The sequence below is a fragment of the Leuciscus leuciscus genome (genome assembly GCF_965113295.1).
Source record: "Leuciscus leuciscus genome assembly, chromosome: 2".
NCBI lineage: Eukaryota > Metazoa > Chordata > Actinopteri > Cypriniformes > Leuciscidae > Leuciscus > Leuciscus leuciscus.
Genome location: NC_138726.1, coordinates 28,852,979 through 28,875,371, shown reverse-complemented (window position 1 = coordinate 28,875,371; position 22,393 = coordinate 28,852,979). Strand labels below are relative to the sequence as shown.

The 22,393-nt window shown below is 36.7% G+C and overlaps 5 protein-coding genes across 5 annotated transcripts; 1 reads left to right on the top strand and 4 right to left on the bottom strand.

The window, feature by feature from the left end:
- Nucleotides 1-305: 305 nt before the first annotated feature.
- Nucleotides 306-3,774, bottom strand: LOC309492787 (protein C19orf12 homolog; the record flags this gene model as incomplete). The annotated part of the gene is made up of 2 exons (XM_082161801.1): nucleotides 306-2,824; nucleotides 3,615-3,774. 2 exons carry the CDS (start codon nucleotides 3,772-3,774, stop codon nucleotides 2,556-2,558), a joined length of 429 nt encoding a protein of 142 aa, XP_082017927.1. The 3' UTR covers nucleotides 306-2,555.
- Nucleotides 3,775-6,304: 2,530 nt separating this feature from the next.
- On the bottom strand, nucleotides 6,305-7,308 carry LOC309493032 (protein C19orf12 homolog). The gene is made up of 3 exons (XM_082162092.1): nucleotides 7,179-7,308; nucleotides 6,765-6,933; nucleotides 6,305-6,659 (listed from the first exon to the last, which is right to left on the bottom strand). Exons 2-3 carry the CDS (start codon nucleotides 6,922-6,924, stop codon nucleotides 6,394-6,396), a joined length of 426 nt encoding a protein of 141 aa, XP_082018218.1. The 5' UTR covers nucleotides 6,925-6,933; nucleotides 7,179-7,308; the 3' UTR covers nucleotides 6,305-6,393.
- A 1,092-nt stretch (nucleotides 7,309-8,400) lies between these two features.
- Nucleotides 8,401-9,926, bottom strand: LOC309483272 (protein C19orf12 homolog). The gene is made up of 3 exons (XM_082148984.1): nucleotides 9,813-9,926; nucleotides 9,279-9,472; nucleotides 8,401-8,939 (listed from the first exon to the last, which is right to left on the bottom strand). The coding sequence occupies exons 2-3, from the start codon at nucleotides 9,436-9,438 to the stop codon at nucleotides 8,659-8,661; spliced, it is 441 nt and encodes a 146-aa protein (XP_082005110.1). The 5' UTR covers nucleotides 9,439-9,472; nucleotides 9,813-9,926; the 3' UTR covers nucleotides 8,401-8,658.
- Nucleotides 9,927-10,956: 1,030 nt separating this feature from the next.
- LOC309492866 (uncharacterized protein) lies at nucleotides 10,957-16,895 on the top strand. Its single transcript, XM_082161924.1, has 4 exons — nucleotides 10,957-11,079; nucleotides 12,412-12,576; nucleotides 13,769-13,904; nucleotides 16,057-16,895. The coding sequence occupies exons 2-4, from the start codon at nucleotides 12,447-12,449 to the stop codon at nucleotides 16,283-16,285; spliced, it is 495 nt and encodes a 164-aa protein (XP_082018050.1). The 5' UTR covers nucleotides 10,957-11,079; nucleotides 12,412-12,446; the 3' UTR covers nucleotides 16,286-16,895.
- On the bottom strand, nucleotides 16,417-22,141 carry LOC309492857 (uncharacterized protein F13E9.13, mitochondrial). Its single transcript, XM_082161913.1, has 6 exons — nucleotides 21,988-22,141; nucleotides 21,835-21,917; nucleotides 19,536-19,716; nucleotides 19,287-19,437; nucleotides 19,050-19,177; nucleotides 16,417-17,119 (listed from the first exon to the last, which is right to left on the bottom strand). The coding sequence occupies exons 1-6, from the start codon at nucleotides 22,058-22,060 to the stop codon at nucleotides 16,929-16,931; spliced, it is 807 nt and encodes a 268-aa protein (XP_082018039.1). The 5' UTR covers nucleotides 22,061-22,141; the 3' UTR covers nucleotides 16,417-16,928.
- Nucleotides 22,142-22,393: the final 252 nt, after the last annotated feature.

Genomic DNA, 22,393 nt, shown 5'->3' with positions numbered 1-22,393 from the left:
AGCGCTGTCTGAAACCTCTCTCTCTCTCTCGCTCTCTCTCTCTCGTGACACAGGACATGAAAATGATTCCTGTTCCGGGCTGAAACTAGCAAAAAACACTTGCGTCGGGCCGGGTATGTCATAGGGCCCGTAATCTCAATAAAATCAAACATGACATGCATTGTGTTTACATTCCTTTTATTTTTTGTTAATTACTTCATTAAGTACATTAATACTCTATCATGCAAAGGTTTGGTGTCAGTGCGATTTAAACCATTTACGGTTTACGATTTTGTTCCTACTCTGAATCCTGAAATAGTATCATGTTTTCCATGAAATAAATATCAAAGGTATAGTGGAGGATTTTCCCGAATTTTAGAAAAGAACCGCCCTCTCCACTTTTTGAAAAAATGCACATGCGCAACACTCTACCTGCTCCCGAGAGGGAACGCCTATTAAACGTGTGCACGAGAGACGGCTAGCATTGCTAATCATAGCTTACATTAACTTTTACTAGCAGTGATTTTAAATGGATTTCTCCAAATAGCATGCCAAACTTTACCTGTCGAGTAGAAACTTTGCGATTGAGGCATCAGTGGGAAGCCCAACCTGTGCTTTTAGCGCACGCCAGAGTGTGAAATATTCTCCCAAAAACACTCTGGTCTTGTTTCTTTCTTCAGAGGCCTTTCTCTTCTTGTCATACAATTCGTAGACACTTTTTCTCTTGCGACCCTCAGACATTTTGAAAAAACCCGGTGAGAACGGCGAGCTTCAATGAATGGCTGAAACCGTAGCTCACCACACATACACACCTGAAAGTGCGCATGCGCAGAAAGCGAAAACTACCTAGGGACGAGCACGTACGACGGCCTTACGTAAACATATCACCAGAATGATTGACAATTAGGAGGACCAATAGTCTTAATGATCCACCCGGAAAAAGAAAATCCTCCACTATACCTTTAAGCAGCATAACTATTTTTAACATTGAAAACAAGAATAAATGTTCTTGAGCAGCAAATCAGCATATTAGGATGATTTCTGAAGGATCATGTAAAAATATATTACTATATTTATATGACCTTTTAAGAGTAAAATAAATAAATAAAACAACATTAAAAAATGTTGCCACCCCAAAACTTGATTGGTTGTATATGACATGCTAGGTAAAAACAAATGGAAAAATAAATTAAAGATCTTAAAAGAGTACATGTGATAATGGGTTATTCCTGCAGCCATGAAATACCGCTGTGTTAATCATGTTACAATGAGTGTTACATGTGACAGCATGAGAGGTTCAGGATCTTTAGTTTCTGCAAGTTCCCAGTAAACACCGCTTCAACAGTCTCTTCAGTATGCAGGTGTGTTTAATAATCAAACAAAAAGGTTTACAACTTAAATCTCTTCAGCTCAAAAAAAAACGTATCTTCTTTGTTTCACAGAGGTACATGTCCTTTCCCCAGCCACACACACACACACTATTAGAGCCTGCTGCCAGTCTTATTAGCTGCAGCTGCTCTCCGGCAACCTGGGTTTTGTAGTCCTTAAAAGGCGGCCATCTTGCTACAGCCATCTGAGGGCAATGTATATATGCCCTCTAGAACACACCCTCTCATGATGCCACACATGTTATATATTGCAGAGTGTAGCCTTAAAATAACATTGAATTATTTCATAATTTTTGTGAAAATAGTTATGTGTAAATAGTTATTATTAAATCAATAAAGACAAGAGTAATTTAAGTCACTTTTATAGTGATTAGTGCTCTCTTACACTGTAAAAAATGTCTAACCTCTCCAAGTCAAAATTTTCTAGTGACTGTTCACATCTAAATTTTTAAATTGGCCCAAGTGCAATTGTTGTTGCAATAGTCTGTTAACATTGGCTCAATGAGAAATAATACGTCAGACTAATTGAAAAATTTAGATGTGATCAGTCACTAGAAATTTTTGACTTGGGGATGTAATTTTTTTTTTACAGTGTAGGTAAACCCTGCTCAGTACATCCAAATTCTCTATACTAATGCTAATACATGGTAAACAAATTGATTTTAGCATTAATGATAACAAAAAATTCTGACTCTGATGATGCAAGTCATAACTTCGCAAATTGCTATATCCCATGTTTTTATATTAATAGCAAATCTAAAAGTTAAACCTACTAAAAGATTGTTCACCAAAGAATGAAAACTCTGTCATCATTTACTCACTCTAATGACATTTCAAACCTGTATGACATTCTTTCTTCTTCGGAACACAAAAGAAGATATTTTATATTATGTGCTTTCGATCCATACAATGCAAATCAATTGTAAATAAAACTGTTTGCTTACCAACTTTTGATTTCACATTTCGGAAAAGATTTGCTCAATTTCTTTGAGTATTTTAAACATTTTAAGGTTCACTGTGAAACTGTTACTCTGGTAAACTGGATTAAAGAACAATGAGCTCACACATAAAAATTGTATTGTAAGGGAAAATAAAAGTAAAAACACAGATTTCAGAAACAACAACCAAACCTAAACTAAAGAGGCTTCAGTCAAACTTGGCTTAGACTAAGCAGGTAACATTAACCCACTATTTTTGTCCATACTCCACTTTGGCGCCAAGCTCTTTTGTGGCAAAAGAGATTAAAGTAGTAAGCACTCGCATCTGCAGAGAGGAATTACCCATTACTAGAAAAATGAGTTGAGCCAGGTCAACCCAATGCAGATTGCCCAGTACTGCCATGACGTCAGAGTACAGTTTCTTCTTTTGTTGAGGAGGCATCTCTATTATGATCTGATGAAGAGGCTGGAATTTGTCATTAGTCATCCACCATCCCACAGCACCTCCCAGAGCACCACCTACATAACACAATAGAAGATCACATTTTAAGTTGGTCTCACTAAATGGTCTAAACGTTTACTGTATTTTTTTAAAACTTTTTTTTTAACTGTATTCCAACTTTTTCTACATGCTTTAATCAAACTTCATAAATGTTTCAAATAGGCCTAAATTGTGTTTAGATTACAAAAAGATCAACATTTTAGTATCATTGATTAATATTTTGAATTCATTTTGAATAATTGTTACATTTGTTATATTATAAATGTTATAAACTAGAAATTATAAATTTATATTATAAATATTATAAACTGTTATAAAATAGTTCCGGACTTCCAGTCCTTGATTCTGATTGGTTAAGCCACGTTAAAAAAAAAATAAAAAAATATTGAGCCATGTTGTAAATTACTCTACAAACATAAATGACAAATGTGCATTGAGTAGCCTACATATTAAAATAAATATCTTGTGGACTAACCGTTTTATAAAAGCAATAAGCCCAGTGGAGCTGTGGTTTACAGTGAAAGTAGAACAGCAAAGGGGGTTATTTATTGTTTTATTTTAGTAGCCTACGTAAAGTTAAACTAGCCTAAATAAAAATGATTGTATGAAAAATTAAAACATTGACTTGGCAAGTAGCTGAAGTAAAATACGTTTAGGTTTTGTTTATATTTTATTTTGTTTTAGTTAACGGTGGCACCAGATAACCATAGACAGTTGTTAGATATTATACACCACCTTGTGGTTAAGAACTGCAGTAAGTCAAAGTTTGTGGATGACAAGAAATTAAACACACGAGCAAATACATACCAATAAATATACCGGGTGGCCCTCCGAGTAGCGCCCCTAAAAACGCCCCTCCGCCCGCGGTAGCAGCTCCTTTGGCTGAGTTCTGCAGTGCTGCTTTAATCTGCCTGCTATCTGATATTTTACAGCAGAGCCCCATTACATCGTCTATTTGACGCTGCATTGTGTTGAGTTCAAAAACACTGCCTGGGGAGGAGAAAATAGAATCAAAGAGCAATCTATTCTCAAATGTAAGTTGATTTAACACTGTACAGATTTTAGTAGCCTATGCCTATACAGTTTCTATCAAACAAATAGACCGTAGCCTAACTGCAACTGTCGTAGTTGTGATAAAAAAAAAAATGTTAAAGCTAAACAAGTTGCATAAAATATGTACATTCCCATGCCCTACATCTGCTTTTGACAATATTTAACACTATAGACACGTTTTGTAAACTACATTACAGCTTTCATAAAACTTTTGGTATTACCTCCGTTTCTTCTGTTGACGTTACTTTAAGATTGAGCAAGTGAAAGTGACATCACTTCCGCTCTTTGCTCAGCTGCTATTTCATAATACTTTTAATTTGATATCGATCGGAGCATCACCTCAACATACAATTGTCGAAACAACCAGCAATAGGCCCCAATAGGTCCACCTGTTGGACATAGTAGAAATTACAGCGAACAAAAGGTGTGTGTGTGTGTGTGTGTGTGTGTGTGTGTGTGTGTGTGTGTGTGTGTGTGTGTGTGTGTGTGTGTGTGTGTTTGGTTTATATTACATTGTGGGAACCAAATGTCCCCACAAGGATAGTAAAACCTGAGATCACCTCCATTGTGGGGACCAGCCAGCGGTCCCCATGAGGGAAATGGGTTAATAAACATACTAAATTATATTTTTTTGAAAATGCAGAAAGTTTTCTGTGATGGGTAGGTTTAGGGGTAGGGTTAGTGTAAGGGGACAGAATATACAGTTTGTACAGTATAAATACCAGTGTGTGTGTGTGTGTCTGTGTTTTCATAGAGGTTTAGTCAGCCATTGAAAGACATCTATCCATCCATCAATCCATGCATTCCCCAAACCGCTTGGTCACAGGTAAAGACATTTAGCATTTATATAAAAAAATGACAGATTGACCAAATGTTAGATTTCATCTAAAAAATAAATAAATAAACGAAAAATAACAGACTTTGTTTTTGTTTAGAATTATTTTTGCCCAAGATTATTTTAGATATTGTGTGGCACTTTGGCTGGTGATTCTATGTTGTTCTGTAGGCATTTTAACAAATAGTTAGGGACATCCACCTATTACAAATATCCGTCTTCAAGAGATACTGATTTTGAATACATTGGTTTTCCACGGTTATATTACGAAAGTGAATTTGGAAATTGGAATTTGTCCTGTGCATTTATTCCAAGTTCATCCGACGCACATGTCACCCTTTAGCGTCAATATGAGACGCAGATAAATATGGTCCAGAAGGCGCCTCCTAGCGGTCTAACCCTAACCCTACCCCAGACCTAAACCTACCCATAATCTGCGTCTCATATTGACGCTAAAGGGTGCCATGTGCGTCGGAAGTAGACGAAAGTCAGTATATGACGACCTAGGATGAGAATGCGTTGTGAATACACACACTCAGAGCATTGGGCAGCCCGGGAGCAATTGGGGGTTAGGTGTCTTGCTCAAGGACACCTCATTCATTCTCTGCCCGTATTGAGAATCGAACCCTCAACCTTCAGGTTACCAGTCTGTTAGTTATTTTGTATTTAAGTTGAAAAAATTTGTGAGATTTTTCAATATTTCGAATATCAGATTTAAAAAAATTATAATTTACGGAACACTGAAAAAAAATATTCGTTGAATTTAATAAAAAAATGTATGGTAAGTGGTTGCACACAATTGATTTTAGCTACATTTAAATAACTATAATATAATAGTTATTTAAATGTAGCTAAAATCAAACGATTCTCAATATATATATAATTTTTGGGGAGTTTTTATGTTATTTTATTTACCTTTAAATTACTAGATTTTATCAAAAAACAATAATTTAAGCAAATTTTTTCAACTTAAATTCAAAATAACTAATTTCATGCAAAACCCTTTTAATTCAGCTCAAAATATCTCACATTGGGTGTCTTTGTCGATCTCTTGTGGAAAAACAACAACATGATATTTCATGACTCTTGCCATTATGGCCTTATAGCCCTATATGGAGCAAATGGACTGTTCTCATGTTCTGCATCGTAAATGTGTTCACATCTAACAACTTCATATCTGTGAGCGGTCTGCATTGTGACTGATTGATTTATATTTGAAAAAATGTAAGAAAAAAACATTGCCCCCACTATATGTTCATTTTAATGGGAATTCCTATAGGTGTGTGTGTGTGTGTGTGTCTCATGCCTTCATTTGTGTATGTGTTCATTCTGGATTGGGCCAGATTCTTTATATTTCTTGAGACAAAAAAAAAAAAAAAATAATCCTCACATTCCATTAATTGGAGTTCAAATTGACCCACGAGGGAAGGATAAATTGTAAAAAAGAATTTATTTAAACCACACAAATTCCTTGAATCCAGTAAATGTTGTGTGTGTATTCCAAGTTCAAGTATGACAAAGGTCCTAAGGTGTTGGACCACTCTGATGAACACTCAATGTTTAATTCCAAAAAAACAAAACAAATATATATATATATATATATATATATATATATATATATATATATATATATATATATATATATAATATAATTTTGGGTCAAAATGACATCTTACATGTGACATTCACCCTTAGTGTTCAATCTTCATACTTCACATCAGCTCTGAGCTGGGTTTTGGTGTAATTGAGTATAGAAGCCAGGACCTGCTCATGTAGAGCGGTATTCCCATTAACTAGAGCTATTAACTGAGGGAGGTCAGTCCATTTCAGTGTACCCATTACTGCCATGATATCGGAGTATAGTTTATCTTGCTGTGTAGGAGCCAACTCCATGATGATCTCAGGAAGTGGCTTGAACTGGCCACTGGTCATCCATCCTCCCAGCGCACCTCCCAAAGCAGCACCTGTAAGCAATATACATAAATAAATAACCAATCTATAGCACCATCTTGTGGTTAATAAGTGAACTAGACATTTGAGGATTGCAAGAAATCACGGATAAACATTACCAACAGCTATACCAGCTGGACCTCCGATCAGACCTCCTAAAAAAGCACCTCCACCAGCAACTGCGGCTCCTTTCGCTGAGCTCTTAAATGCGGCTTTTATCTTCTTATTTGCGGAGATTTCACAGCAGAGTTTCATAATATCATCTTTTCGATTTGCCATTTTGACGTGCTGAAAATATCAATAAACAACGATGCACACATCACATGTATAAAGGAAGAGGAAAAATTGCAAACGACACACAAACTTCTTTAATCATTTCGGGTATTTTTGAGGCCTCGATCGCTACTTTTCATGTTTGAGAAAATAGGATCGACGCACAGCAATTTTTAAAAAGTCTCTACTCTCTAGCTAGCCTAGGCCTACTTGATAAACTACATCTCTGATTTTACTTAACAAGGCTTTGCAGTTCTTACCTGAGTGTCTTTCTTTCAACACGAGCAGGTTTTAATGGTAAAGTTACTTTCGGTATCACATTCATGAATGTCTATTTACATGCACTTCCGCGCTCTGCTCAGCTTATATAGGCTAGTAGCCTATATAGTCTCTGCGCTTTACATTTGACTGTAGTTCACTAGTCAGATGGACACACACTTAAAATAGGCTACGTGATTTTCAGGTCGTTGTAGTAAAAAAACGAATTGAATGATTAAATAAATAATAAATGTTAACATTCTGTAATATTGTGACACCCAAGAAGTAGAAACATTGCAGGAAAGAGAAGTAAAAATTCGACTAAGTTAAAAGTAAAAGTAAAAATCTAAAAGTAAAGAATGAAGTAAAAGTCATTCAAACCTTGGCTGATACCCATGTGGAAAATGATATAGGCATTAAATATATAATTTTCAGCCAATGTTTGAATAGAAGTAAAAAGTTTGGAAACATTACTATTTTTAATTTTGAATCTTTTGTCTCTTATTGGCTCATGAAGCCTGCATTTATTTGATCACAATGCAGAAAAATAACAGTAATATTGTTAAATATTATTACAATTTAAAACAATGGCTTTCTACTTTAATATACTTACAATATAATTTATGATGCAAAGCTGAATTTTCATTACTCCAGTCTTCAGTGTCACATGATCCTTCAGAAATCATTGTAATATACAGATTTATTATCAAGGTTGGAAACAGTTGTGCTGCTTAATAGCCTATATATATATATATATATATATCAAAAATTTGGGGTCAGTAGTTTGTTTTTCTTGTTTTTCAACAAGGATGTGTTAAACTGATAAAAAGTGATAGTGAATATTTATATTGTTAGAAAAGATTTCTATTTTGAATAAATCCTGTTCTTTTTAACTTTTTATTCATCAGTGAATCCAGCTTTGCATCAAAGAAATAAATTAAACTTTAAAGTATATTAAAATAGAAAACCATTATCTTAAATTGTATTAAAATTTCATATTAGGCTACCGTTTTTTTTTTTTTTTTTTTTTTTGATCAAATAAATGCAGGATTGATGAGTATTAGATACTTATTTCAAAAACATAAAAAATAGTAACGTGTTTCAAACTTTTGACCGGTACTGTATATATGAGAAATAAAAGGTTTTTTTGGTTTAAACTCCATATAATTTACTAATGATACAAAATATAATTAATAAAACATATAAAATGAATAAAATAATAGTCCATCCCAAAGATGAGATATATATTTATTAGAGAATATATTTAGCCACAGAAACAACATGTGCTTTATTAGAGTAACCTGCATTATACAGAAATAGCTAATGGTTTAAATGGCACTGATATAGAAAGAGAGAAGAAGAAGATTAAGAGGAGCCAGAACAGGAGTTGCAGAAAAACATGAACATGAGTACAAAAGCAACAGGATTATATCGAATACATAACCAAACAGGACCAGGACTTGAAAACCCTGGCTGTTGACATTAACCCTTTAGTGGTAATTTTTCATACTGCACTTCGGCCTTGAGCTCTTTCGTGGCATAATAGAGTATAGCAGCAAACACTCGTTCTTGCAGAGTGGCACTGCCCATAACCAGAGCAATGAGGCTAGTGACGTCTGTCCAGTCCAGTGTGCCCAGTGCAGCCATGACATCAGAGTACAGTTTCTCCCTATATTTAGGAGGCAGCTCCATGATGATCTCAGGAAGAGGTTTGAACTGGCCACTGGTCATCCAAGTTCCCATGAGACCTCCCAAAGTACCACCTAGAGTAATATATCAACAGATTCATATGCAGAACATAAGTGTATCTGTTTATATTAAAGCTCTACTTATGAAGCTAATAGTGTTAATTTTTTGTAAAAGTTGTAACAAAAATATTAGGGCTATCAAAAGATTAAAAGAATTAATCTTGTGTTTATAATATGTCTATAATATAGCATACATAGGCCTATGTGTTTTTAACTATTTTTTGGAGTTGATGGTGTCGCCTTAGTGAAAGGGCTGTGAGAAAAAAAGATAAATTCAAGATAATATAACACCACCCTATGATGAAAGTAGATGAAAGTTCGTGGATTGCATGGGAATCAGAGGCATGATCCTACCAACAGCTATACCGGCCGGGCCTCCAACCATTCCCCCGACAAAAGCCCCTCCACCAGCCGCTGCAGCTCCCTTTCCAGAGCTCTTCACCGCCGCTTTCATCTCCCTGCTGGCCGAGACCTCACAGCAAAGCTGCATAACGTCATCCACTCGCCCGCTCATGGTGATGATGTCAACAGAAAAAGAATAATTCCCCCTTAAATGAGAAGAGTTGAAACACATTTCAAATGATTTCATGACAGCAAATATTATTACGGACAGCACTACATATTTATATTTCACAATCTGCAATTGAATAATGGGAAAATAATAGAAACTAAGATTACTCTTAGGACAATTGTGAGATATTCGACCTTATGGATTACACAATATTATCTTTAAAAGCTAAAATAATTATTAAAATGTCATTTTAAAACAAAAACAAAGTCTATTTCATTGACTACTGTTATCATTTTGACACTTAGGATACGTAATGTGCTTTAATATGATAACAAAAATGTAACTGCGTTAATGCAACTTGATTTTAAAGAGCTTACCTTTTGTTCTTTAAAGAGGAGCTGTAGCAGACACTGTTACAGTCACTTTTGGTGAAATCAGAGTGGGATTGCTCAAGTTACTTGCACAATTCTGCAGTCTGCTCATCTGATGTGGAGCCGAGGCGATTGCCTTGTGGGTCCTCTCGCTTTAATTTGTGTTATCATTATCTCTATGACAATATCAATATAAACACACGACACATGAGGCATCTCACACTAAGATTGCAACATCCTATAGATTAGTTTATGTATTTACACTTCAAGATCCAGTCAGTTTATGCCTATATAGCCTAAATCAAGACAGTTGACGGCATCCATTGACTTCCAGTATTTTTTTTAGAAGTCAATGGGTGCCGTCAACTCTCTGGTCAACATTATTCTTCAAAATATTGAGGGTGACTTGATAACTTGAGGGTGATAACTTGAGGGTGAGCAAATGATGACAGAATTTTCATTTTTGGGTGAACTATCCCTTTAAGTCACACTACCACCTTTCAAGGGGACAGAAGTTGTTAAAACATTTGTTTGTTTGTTTTAACAACTTCTGTCCCCTTGAAGGGTGGTAGTGTGACTTAAAGGGATAGTTCACAAACAAATAAATTAATAACAGGAGCAAAGGGGTGATGCAATAAATTAAAAATAGTTAATCAAAAAACATTAAAAATTAAATGAGAATTTTGAAATTAAATGGGGACTGATGATGGGGATGGCATAATAATTTTGAACAAGCAAATTATCACAATAAATTCATGCACTAATGTCTGTGTTTTCAGTTAGTTGGTTAAAACAACTGCTCTTAGGCTACTTAACACTAATTTACAGGAATATTAGATTAGTTGAGACAGCGCTAAAGAAAAAGAGTTACAGACTTGTTCATTTCACTTGTGTTTTAATTGTGCATTATGCAGCACTATGATCAGTAAATTTGTTAGGAGATCAAAATCTTCCAATCAGCGTCTGCGGCTCTGAATAGATGCATGTTTTTCTATAGTAGCCTACTGTATATGAAAGCCTATCTGTGAACACCTGTGAGACTTCCGATGTAAACAAGAACAAATGTCACGTACGAATGCCATTGACGCCCCGCCTCATGGGTGGAGCTTGTTGACGTCAGGTCGAGTACAGTCAATAACAAGTGGGAGGAGCCTCGGATACACAAACAAGTCCACACTGTACACCGACGGCAGTGACTACAACACAGATCAAGTATATTAGATCAAGCAGAGGCATTTAAGCTGCAAAAACAACTTTTCTGACAGCTAATAAGGTGGGCAAAACTAAACGTTGTTATTCAGATTTTACCGCATCTTTTTGAAATGTCAAATTTGTCGAATGTGTTTTGTTTCTTCGTATAGATAACTCCAGCTAATTGTTTTGTAGGCTATTTAAACACTCAAATCTATTTAGACACTCAAATCTATTTAGACACTGTTTATTAGTTTATCACTTGAAAATGTCTGAAAGAGAATAGAATAGCCTATACAAAAGCAAAAGCAGTTTTATTATTTTGTTGTTCCATTATACTTATAGGCTATGATTTCTTCGATAATCCGAAGAAACAATAGTTATTATTGTTGTGTTTATGGTATGAGCTACTTCAGTTGCTTTACATAAATGTACAGTACATTCAGTGCTTGACTGTTAAGTCTAGATGCTTTACATGGTCAGGGCTAACGTTACAGCTGATCACTCCTTCCTGTCCCACTTCATTGACGAATTGGGGATAATTTTAGGATATTCAAAAATAAACATAATAGTGTTGAAATTAGGCTAGCTTTAACTGAAATTATATATATATATATATATATATATATATATAAACTATCAATAGGCCTACACATAATAAAGTAGCCTACATTATAAACATTAAACAAATAAACATTATTAGCATAAAGAAACCAGCGTTCCTTTTCTTTAACAAAAATAATCATCACTTATATTTCATATAGCCTAACGTTTAACTGTTGCCTAAAAGGGAGCTGCAATTCAATTACATTTTTGAAATGTTATGCTGGTATGTACAAACAAGTTATCTTTGTAATGGGGGTGCTATTCAAACCTGTAAAAAAAAAAAAAAAAGTCAGTTCTGCGTCTGTACAGTGGGCTCTCAGAATTCAGTTTGCAATTTTATTTTATTTTAATTTGCCTTTAGCAGAGTAGGCCGACATGCCTGGGCATATCTGATCCTGTACATGAGTCTATTGATGATCTGAATCATATACGAATTTATTTTGTATTTTTTTAATAAAGTAGCTAAATTTAGAAAATAATTCCAGACAGTGTTAAAAATAAGTGATCTGTGTAAAGGAACACCATGTCTCAGTTCAACCAGCTGGTACATATCAAGTGCATCAGCTGAACCAGGCAGAACATGACCTTACATTTATTGTTGCATAAGGCTGTCTAAATTGACACCTGAAACATTCTGCACGTTACTTTCCACCAACAGCTTATATAAACAGCAACAGCAGATGCTAAAATAACAGCATGCTAAATATGCTCATTACAAAATCTTTTAGGATTGCAAAGGGAAAATATTGCAATGGAGGTCGATTCCTCTAGAGGGCAACATAACTCTTTATTGATTTTTTTTTAAAAGGTAGCAGTCTGGCTAAGGCTACGCCATAACAGAAAATGATCAGCAGAATCCTTGCACAGCTGGTGGGAAGAGAAGAGAAGGACGGTGATGTTGCAGAGGAAACTGATAACTGTGCAAACCTCCTTGAGTTTGATGATGGAGAATGGGTTATCATAAAGATACATGGTAACCAATTATTGATAAAGTTAACTTTTGTCAGTTCAGTAACTCTTCTATTGATGTTAATAGTAATCACATCTTATAATGCTTAAAGTGTGAGAGTCATTACTTAAATTTCTAGTTATACCAGTGGTTCTCAACCATGGGGCCGGGGCCCATTAGGGTGCCTCAACAAACTTCCAAGGGGGCCTGACTTTATCATTTAAAATAAGACAAAACGAGCATTAAAATAAGCTAAAGCAATAAAAAACCCGAAATATTTCTTAGTAGCTGGTTATTTTTATGGGGATGGGGGACCTTGAAGTCAAAAGGTTGAGATCCACTGTAATAAACGATAGAGACTGGGGCAGTTCACTGAACACACATTGACTTTTTGTAACATTTTAAAAGTATGTCATGTTGTCGCAGTGTATGGGGTAAACTGTCAAAGAAGCAACTGGCCATTAAACAGCCTATTTGAAATATTCAGTATAATTAAAACAATTATGAAACAAAACAATTCATGAAAAATGCAAACGTTAACATTAGTCAAGATAAATTGTAATAAATAAATTATATAAACGTGCAATGTTTAAAAAATGTGACAAAAATAAATACCTTTGTACTGAGCAGTTAGGATCAGTTCAGTTTCAGTTAAAATCAACCTTCATTATCTTGAATGCATGCTAGTGTGGTTGTATTGTGTTCAGTTCTTTATCCAACAGCTATAGCAAAAATGTATATACATTTTCATAATAAATTCCACTGACAGAGACTTATAGGCCTGGTTTAACAGACAGGGCTTAGATTAAACCAGGATTAGACCTTAGTACAATTAGGACATTTATGTAGCTTTTATTAAAGTGCCTTAGAAAAAAAAACATTACTGGTGTGCATCTCGAGACAAAACAATGGCACTGTCACATTTTGAGATATGACTTCAGTTAAGACAGCTGAAACATGCATTTTAGTTTGAGACTAGGCTTAAGCCTAGTCTGTGGAACCGAAGGATAGTTACTGAGATATCATCTTTGTGGCAAACATCCCTGTGAGACAACTATAGCCTCAGTATCCCTTATTGTATAGGTTACTCATTGGGCCTGTGCAAGAAAAGAAAAATTTGCCACATGAATTTAGGTGCCGACAACTGCTTTGAATCATGCCTAATTGGATCATTAGTAATGTTGTTGACTTAAAGTAATTTATGCTTCCTGTGCAGAGAATCAGTCACTTGGCTCAGCTGACACAAACATTCTCGAGAACCTGTTAATCGAGCACCCCAGCATGTCTGTGTACCAGATGAGGCCCGATCAGGGAGACCTCGGTTCGGATGAAGAAACAGAGGAAGTGGCTAGGTAAGTTTAAAGACAATTAGGCATTTTCAGCTAGAATCATTTATTCAGCTAGAATCGAGCTAATATTGATTATTTAAGCTAATTTAATAGTCGATAAGATTTGTAATGCTTTTAAAAGAAGTATCTTATTTCAAAAAGGCTGCATTTATTAGATCAAAAATACAGTTAAACTAGCCTGGGTTTTCCCATGCTGCCTTGCGCGATTTTATTCACGCTGCTAGGCAGCCTGGACCATAGACATCATATCTATGGCCTGGACACCATGGACCCATAGACAGTATATAAACTGGACACAGCGACCCCATAGGTTTCAACGGAGAAAAGTGAAGCACATTAGAAGCACTCACTTCCTGATGGCTGAACGTACTGCGCAGACTCAAACTGAGCTTGACGACGTGGATGTGACGTGAGCAGCCTGTCTGACAGTTGTAAGTCTTCTAGTAGCTGTGCCAAGAGAAATCTGAATCATTCCCTTCCGAATCTTGCAGAAACGGAGAGTGTGAGTAGGAGCTGTCCATGAGCTAGGAGCAGGAGCAACTTTATGACTCTCTATGGGCTTCTCCCTTGACTTTATCGGACTTTATGCCTCCACGTCCCCCCGAATGACTGCGAGCTTCTCCTCCTGTCTATACGGTAATTTCCAGAGAGTCGCGTGGTTATGACGCAATCGTTAGCCTACTTTTACAAAAACTGCTTCTACGGGGCCATAACGTAAGAAACAAGGTAATGGAGCCTTTTATACATTGTCGTGTTTCTTTAGAAATAAACAATGGACAAATGGAGTCTTTAAACGCCTCAGATGTAAAGTTATTCGCTGTCAAAGTGACGCCAAAATGAATGGGAGTCAATGGAATGCTAACAGCAGGTGAAGGCTTGTTAACCAATGGCAGCCCCCGGGGGGCGATATTTTTTTCCCCAGGATGGTAGGGGAAGACTCATGAATATTCATTAGGGAAGTCATCCCTGATTGGTCTGATGACCTACCCCTAACCCCACCCCTAAACCTACCCGTCACTGGAGGTCTTATGACCTCCCTAACCCCGCCCCTAAACCTACCCGTCACTGGGGTTAAGACCAATCAGGGATGACTTCCCTAATGCATATTCATGAGTCTTCCCCTACCATCCTGGGAAAAAAAATATCGCCCCGGGGGTGGTACGGAATTCGAGCGCTGTATTGACCCCCTGCATGGACCAGATTTTCCCCTCAAAAAGGGAACCAATCACAGAACGGGGAGGGAGCAACAAGACAATGACGATGTCTATGCGACACACCGAAGCAGTTTGTTTATATCTATGGATCCAACATGGCATCAGACGCGAAGTTACCTTTCGATGCAGCCTTAGATAGTGTTCTAAGTAGTTAAGAACGCAAGTTTATTTCGTCTTCTTCCTCGTCGAATTTCTGTCGCTCTACATACGTCATCTGGTATAATTGTAACGATTGGCTATGAGCTACGTACAGGCGCATTTGATAGACATTCGTAGCGCCCAATAAACGGCTCTGGGCATTCGTAAACCACGCCTCAAATACGAGAAAATGAACATGTGGTTCCCAGACCACGTCTCAATGAGACGAGGTCTGACGTTAGCCAGGCTACAGTTAAACAGTAATATAGTGCACTTTATTTTACAGTGCACACACTTTCAATGTACTTACAGTGTACTTACCCACAAAAGTACTGAGTAGTACCTTGTGTCTTTACTACAGTAAGTACATAATATGTTGTGAAACAGAACTGTAAAATTAAGAGCTACCGATATTGTGAAATATTATAAAAATGTTAAATAATCGTTTTCTATTTTAATATATTTTAAAATGTAATTTATTCCTGTGATGGTGAAGTTGAATTTTCAGCATCATCATTACTCCAGTCTTCAGCGTCACATGATCCTTCAGAAATCATTCTAATATGCTCATTTGCTGCTCAAAAACATTTATGATTATCAATGTTGAAAATGTTTGCTGCTTAATATTATAATATAAACCAAATGATTATTATTATAATTTTGTTATATATACTGTATATATATATATATATATATATATATAAAGAAACCACGTCCATTGATGTCACATGGACATGTAACCTATATTTTCAAGTTGTAACTGTAGTTATGTTGGCTTGTGATTTGTCAATCTACCCCTTTAGGCCAGTGCCAGTCAGCCGTCACGTTTCTTGGCGGTTAGCAGCATGGGGCAGCCCCTTGCCCTGCAGCACCATTCTGCTCTCAGTGCAGCGTGCCAGAATCTATAATGAGCACAGGAAGCTGACCCGCGGCGCCCTCAACAGGAAAAACCTCGCAAGAACACGCTATTCACCTTCTGAGCGCCGTTGTGGCTACTTCAAACAGCCCGCTCAGCGCCTGTACAACAACTGAGAAAGATCAATTGCATCTGAAACCACTGAACATACAGGATTTGATGAGTGAATAGTGGTTTAAGGGGGTATGTTTGCAAATGATGACATGAAACCATTCCCCTGTAAGACTAGGATGGATTAAGAAAAATGTTTTATTACATGCAGTGTGGTATTATTATCTTCAGGAAGAATACACACTGACAGTGTGACACTGAAATAACTCTGAAAAGCATAAGTTACAAAATTACAAGTAATTTGCATTATTAGTCCTTTAGTACTTTAAAGTTTTTAAGCTATGTAATGATGTTTGAGTGCTTCTATTTTAGCGTAGCTGTGACTGGAGCATGTATATTAAAAGAAAGAAGAAAACAATTCTTTGAACAATTGTTTGAAAACAATTCAGTGTTGAAGATTGTACTGTACAAGGCAATGCATTTTTTCATCAAGTGTTAAAGTAAAATTGTATCTTAATGTTACTCACATGACAAAGCGATATGTTGTAATTTACTGTGGTTATTTGACTTTGTATATTTAAATGCCTTTTTGGTGTTGCTTTTTTATCTTCATGAATATATATATATGATAAAACTTTTTAAAAAGTGAAAAATAAATCTTCACAATTGCTCTTATTTTTTTGTTTGTTGCAATTTTAGTCACAACAGTCACTCCCGAAGTGTGTGTATCTTCCCCATGAACCTTTTGATTCTCTCAGCATCCACACCATTTGCCCAGTGGCCTCCTTTCTTGAAATGGGAGCCGATGATCATGGCGCTTGCTTGAAGGTATTGCTCCATGTTATCATGTGTTACTCCAGAACCGATGAGAACAGGGATCCGTACAGACTGGGTAACCTCTGTTAAAACAAATAGGACTCAAAACATGAATGTGAGGACATCTTTCTGCTACATGCATGCATAAAAATACAAAAACATGTTGTTCCTTCATTGTAATGAGTATTTTGGCAGACTGTGCCTCATCCTCCATCTGACAGCTTCCCTAGTCCAATGGATCAGAACTAAGGAAGGCAATAGGCACAAGTCCAAAGTAGGCAGCAGGGCAGTAGCAGACTAGACTGGGCCTGGTTTTTCATGCCTATGTTTACAGACTTCCATGATCACTAGCCATCTGGAAGTGGGATTTAAAATAGCTGGAAGTGCTGGTGTCTATGTTAGCCCATTCAAGGCCATTGGTTTTGGGGCAGGGCAGGAAGCAGGCCATCTGCCCACATGGGGCAGTCGCCAGGGCCAGGAGACTGCGCAGCATCCTCTCTTTCCAAAGGACACCACTATCTTTAAGCACTCGCACACATGGCTGCATGGGCTCCATTAGATATTAGAAGCAGATTAACTTCTAAATTAGCAGTTTTACCTTTGAATAGGATTGAACGCAGAGAGTGTCACATAAGTGTACAGTTTTAACACTAATGATTCCTGGACTTTGCACAAACATATAACCTTGGACAATTGGGGTCTGTAAGATTTTGTCCCTCAAGTCTCTTATGCTGACCAAGGCTACACAAAAATACAGTAATACTGTGAAACTGAAATATTACAATTCAAAATATCTGTTTTCAGTTTTAATATATTTATAGTTTTATTTATTCCTATGATGGCAAAGCTGAATTTTCAGCTTCATTACTCCAGTCTTCAGTGTCACATGATCCTTCAGAAATCATTCTAATATGATGATTTGCTGCTCAAGAAACATTTATTATTATTATCAATGATAATACTGTAATATAACAGTCGTGCTGCTTAATATTTTTGTGAAAACCTTGATACTTTTTTTTCTTTTTTCAGGATTCTTTGATGAATAGAAAGTTTTAAAAAATAAAGCATTTATTTGAAATATAAATAAAGTAAATAAAAAGTAATTACTGTCCTTTTTTGTGTAAAAGTGTGAAAATAGGTGTTCATTTTCTTTAAAAGAATGTGTAGTAAAGGAAAACAAGAAAAGCAAAAGGCTAAAGTCCTGTTAACTCAAACATCATGCTAGTTGCATAAATCAAAATTTTGTTCAAATAGTTTTCCTGAATGATAAACTAATCCTTAACAAATGATGTTTACATCAGTACATTTCTAGTTAGCAATGGGGCTAGTTTGATTCTATTTTGTGAGATGTTAGGAAGCTGCAGAATGTCAGGATGACATATGAGATGGTTGGTTTATACTGAAGCAGATTAAAGTTGAGTTACTCAAACATGCATACATAGAACACTAAGAATTGATCACAGTATAGGCCTAATACTGTTCATCAAACACAAAAGGTACACTACCGTTCAAACTTGTGGGGTCAAGAATACGTTTATTCAGCAAAGACTAACCTGATCAAGACATTCATAATGTTACAAAATAAATAATTATATTTCAAACTAATGCTTTTCTTTCATCAAATAATCAAAAACAAAAAATGGATCACAGTTTCCACAAAAAAATTAAGCAGCACAACTATTTTCAACATTGATAATAAGAAGAAATGTTTCTTGAGCAGTAAATTAGCATATTCGAATGATTTGTGATGTGACACTGAAGACTGGAGTAATGATGCTGAAAACTCAGCTTTGCCATCACAGGAATAAATTGCATTTAAAATATATTACAATATTTTAGCTATAATATTTGAAATTGTAATAATATTTCACAATATTACTGTTTTACTGTATTTATTAATTTATTTTTTTAAAGCCTTGTTACTGACTAAAGAGGACATATTGGATAGCATAATGAAGACTATATAGACATTAAAAAATACACACAGTCAGACTAAAGTATATTCTGACTCACCCCTCAGTTCCTCTGGATCAGCCTGTGCTCCAGTGGCAGTTCCTGTGACGATGACTCCATCAGAGAGGAAGAACTCAGCTGCTTGGGCTGTCTCAGCTATGCTCACATCTGAAGTCAGGGCATGAGCACTGTAACATTATCAAATATATCACACAATGAAGCAGAAACCACACTGTGTTGTGCCTCTGTTCGAGCTCTGTGGTCAGCCAGCACGTAATGCACTCAGATCACAGATACCTGTGCTTCTTCTTGATGTCTGTAAAGATCTGAACGTGCTCTGCTCCAATGTGTCTGCGGTAGCGCAGCAGCTCGCCAGCACAAGCGTTTAACAGGCCTTCGTCTGCAACATGTGAGAACACAAACCCCTCTGCACGGATAAAATCCAGCCCTGTGGAGGGGCAGAGGTTAATATTCATCAAATGTCTTGTCAGAGAATACCTCGGTTTGAAATGGCATTCATGAGAGCTTGTACAGTCATGTGAACACCTGAGGCCAGGGCAACAGCCAGTGCTGATCGGTTTGCAGCGGAGAGAATCTGAACACCGAGTGGCCAAGATGGATAAAGTCCTCTGATTGCTGCACACACAGCTGTCATTGATGCGCACACTTCTGGACCCACCTCAAGGGTGTATGGAATATCATGCATGTTTTCAATGATCAGCCCATCCTGTCATACAGAGAATGATCTGAAATGAGCATTCACACATTGAGCACACTGACCAGAAACATATCTGACAAAAGAGAAATCTAAAATCTGATAACATTTACCGAATAGACTGGTTTGATGATGTAATTTCGTTCAGTCACGTTTAAAAGAAAATGGAAAAATATCTCCTATTGAATGCTGGTTATGACCCTTGCAGGCACCCGTACTGGAAAGAAGCTATTAGAATCCGAAGACTGATCTGACTTGTTTCCATGAATCGGTTTAAGAATCTGATTCAGGTCTTATTTTATGTCATTAAATAATGACGTGGTACTTGACATCATTACATAGGCCTACTCTAAATGAAACATTCCAACAAAGCCATGTGTATTTTTCGACTACAATTTTTAAATATTTACTGTAATTAATTGAATGTCCATGTTAAGGGCGACGACAACTATACTGACGTTTACACCAACGAACAATTAACATTGTTTATTATAACTGCCCACTGCAGTCTGAGCTTTAAAGTCCCCATGGTATCAAAATGAAAGTTTTTGGGCTTTTAGTATGAATGCCTTACTGTCATCTATAAGCTAGTGTGCTCCAAAACAATGACACAATTTGCATTTAGAAGATATAAGCATTCAAAACATACAGTCTCTCACTTCCGCCAATGGATCAGTGATTTTGATGACATCACTCTGCACTTAAGCTTCTCAACAGATTTTCTGTCCAATCAAATGCTCTCTAGAATCTAAAGCGTCCCACCCCCTACATGATAAATAGACACTGAAGCTGCGGCTAAAATCGGTCACTTGTTTACACATTTACCATTTTCTACATGGTGAATGGCACATAGTGCACTATATAGGGGACAGGGAACGATTCAGACTGTGTGAATATGCTTTCCATTGGGGCGAATCAGTTTAGTGTTAGGCGAATATAGGCGCAGAGCGCACACAGTCTGCTCACATATGCGCGAGTAGGCGCATACCAGAAAACGTATCGGACCCATTTGAATTCTGCACAGAATACTATTTAAAAGCGATAAGGAGATTACGAGGACAAAGCGGTTAGAGAATAGGAGAAAACTGCAGCTTGACCGAGCTCAACGGCTCGGGCCGAACTGTGATATAAACTAAACGCTATTGGTTATTTTAAAAAGGGGGAGGAGCTGATCAATGTATCACCCTGTCTTACTGTTTTAGTGGAAATTCCAACGATATCGTTTCCCTGTGTCGTTATCGTTATAGTGATTTCTCATAAACACGATTATTATAATTATGGTTAAAGGTGGTATCAGTGATTTCAGGCCCAAAAATATTTGTATTTTTTTTCCTAATGATCCGCTAGCTGCCCGCCCCATAAGCATGCCGTCAAAAAAACGCGTCTCCGTAGGCAGCCTAGGCTCTGAGATCTGCACACAAAAACAAATGGTTTCACCAAACACTCAAAACAAAAACAAATAGTGTTCCAACCAATCACCGACAGGGGGAGGGTGTTGTGAGGTTTTGTGCTCGTGCACGGCTGCACGCGAAGTCAGAGCTGAAGAAGAAGCTGGCTCAAAACCTTACAACACCCTCCCCCTGTCGGTGATTGGTGGTCTCTTTTCTAGACAAGTACAAGGAAACTATCCAAAGCTCTGTTAATCCCAAAGCAATGAAAACTGTATCTCCATATTCATCTTCTTTGTCCTCTTTTTGTCCTTTTTGGTATACATTTATTGCAATGTTCTTGTTTTTTGTAACCCTGGAAACTTATTTATGTCTGTGCATATTTTTGTCTTCTTTGTTTTGTTGTTTCCATATTTATCTGTATTGGTTTAATGGTTTGTAATGTTTAAAAATAAATAAAAATCAGTATGTCGGAGATGATTCTCGGTTCAATGATTCAGATGACTCGAGAACCGCTCGGACCGGTTCATGAGTCGTTCAAACCGATGCCAGGCATAAAAGATTCGACACTAGTAATTCATTGAAAAGATCCGATTTAAAAGAAGATCCGATTTCGTTCGTGAATCAATTGCACCACTAACAATAAGTTGATTATTATAGCCTATGTTAGAAAGAGCGAGATTATTTTAATTCTACACAAAGACATACGCTAATGATACCCTTAACTTTATTGAGCACATACAAGTCCTGCGTGGTGGTAAATTTCCGCCTCTCGACATGCCTCCTCTGTGATCTCTGAGAGAGTAGCGCGGTTCAAGGGGGTTCCTGTAAAAGAAAATAAATTAAAAGTTCAGTCTTTCTTATGTTAAGTTTGTTCTCCCGTCAGATGCGTTACCTGGCAAGGCTCGGACGTGAATCATGCCAATGACGTTTGATTTTAAGCGTCCGAAAAGATTTAAAAACTTCATTTCTTAAGCCAACAAAAAAACAGATTTGTGTACTTTTTGATGGTCATGTGACTGATCAAAGGTTAACTGACAGAAGTGTGGATCTAATAACATCCAAGCTACATATGAACCATCTGAACATGTAAAAGATACACCTCTGATCATATTTTAAAACGCTGCTGTATATTGCAGTTTTGTGTATTTCTAATGGGGGCGCCAGTCAAATACACTGAAACTGATTTGCCTGCGTTAACCTAATAGCAGCAACTGTAACAAAATAATGCGCTATATCAGCTTGACAACACTTGAGATCTCAAACGGCCATCAGAGTACAACCAAAACATTCAACTTCAT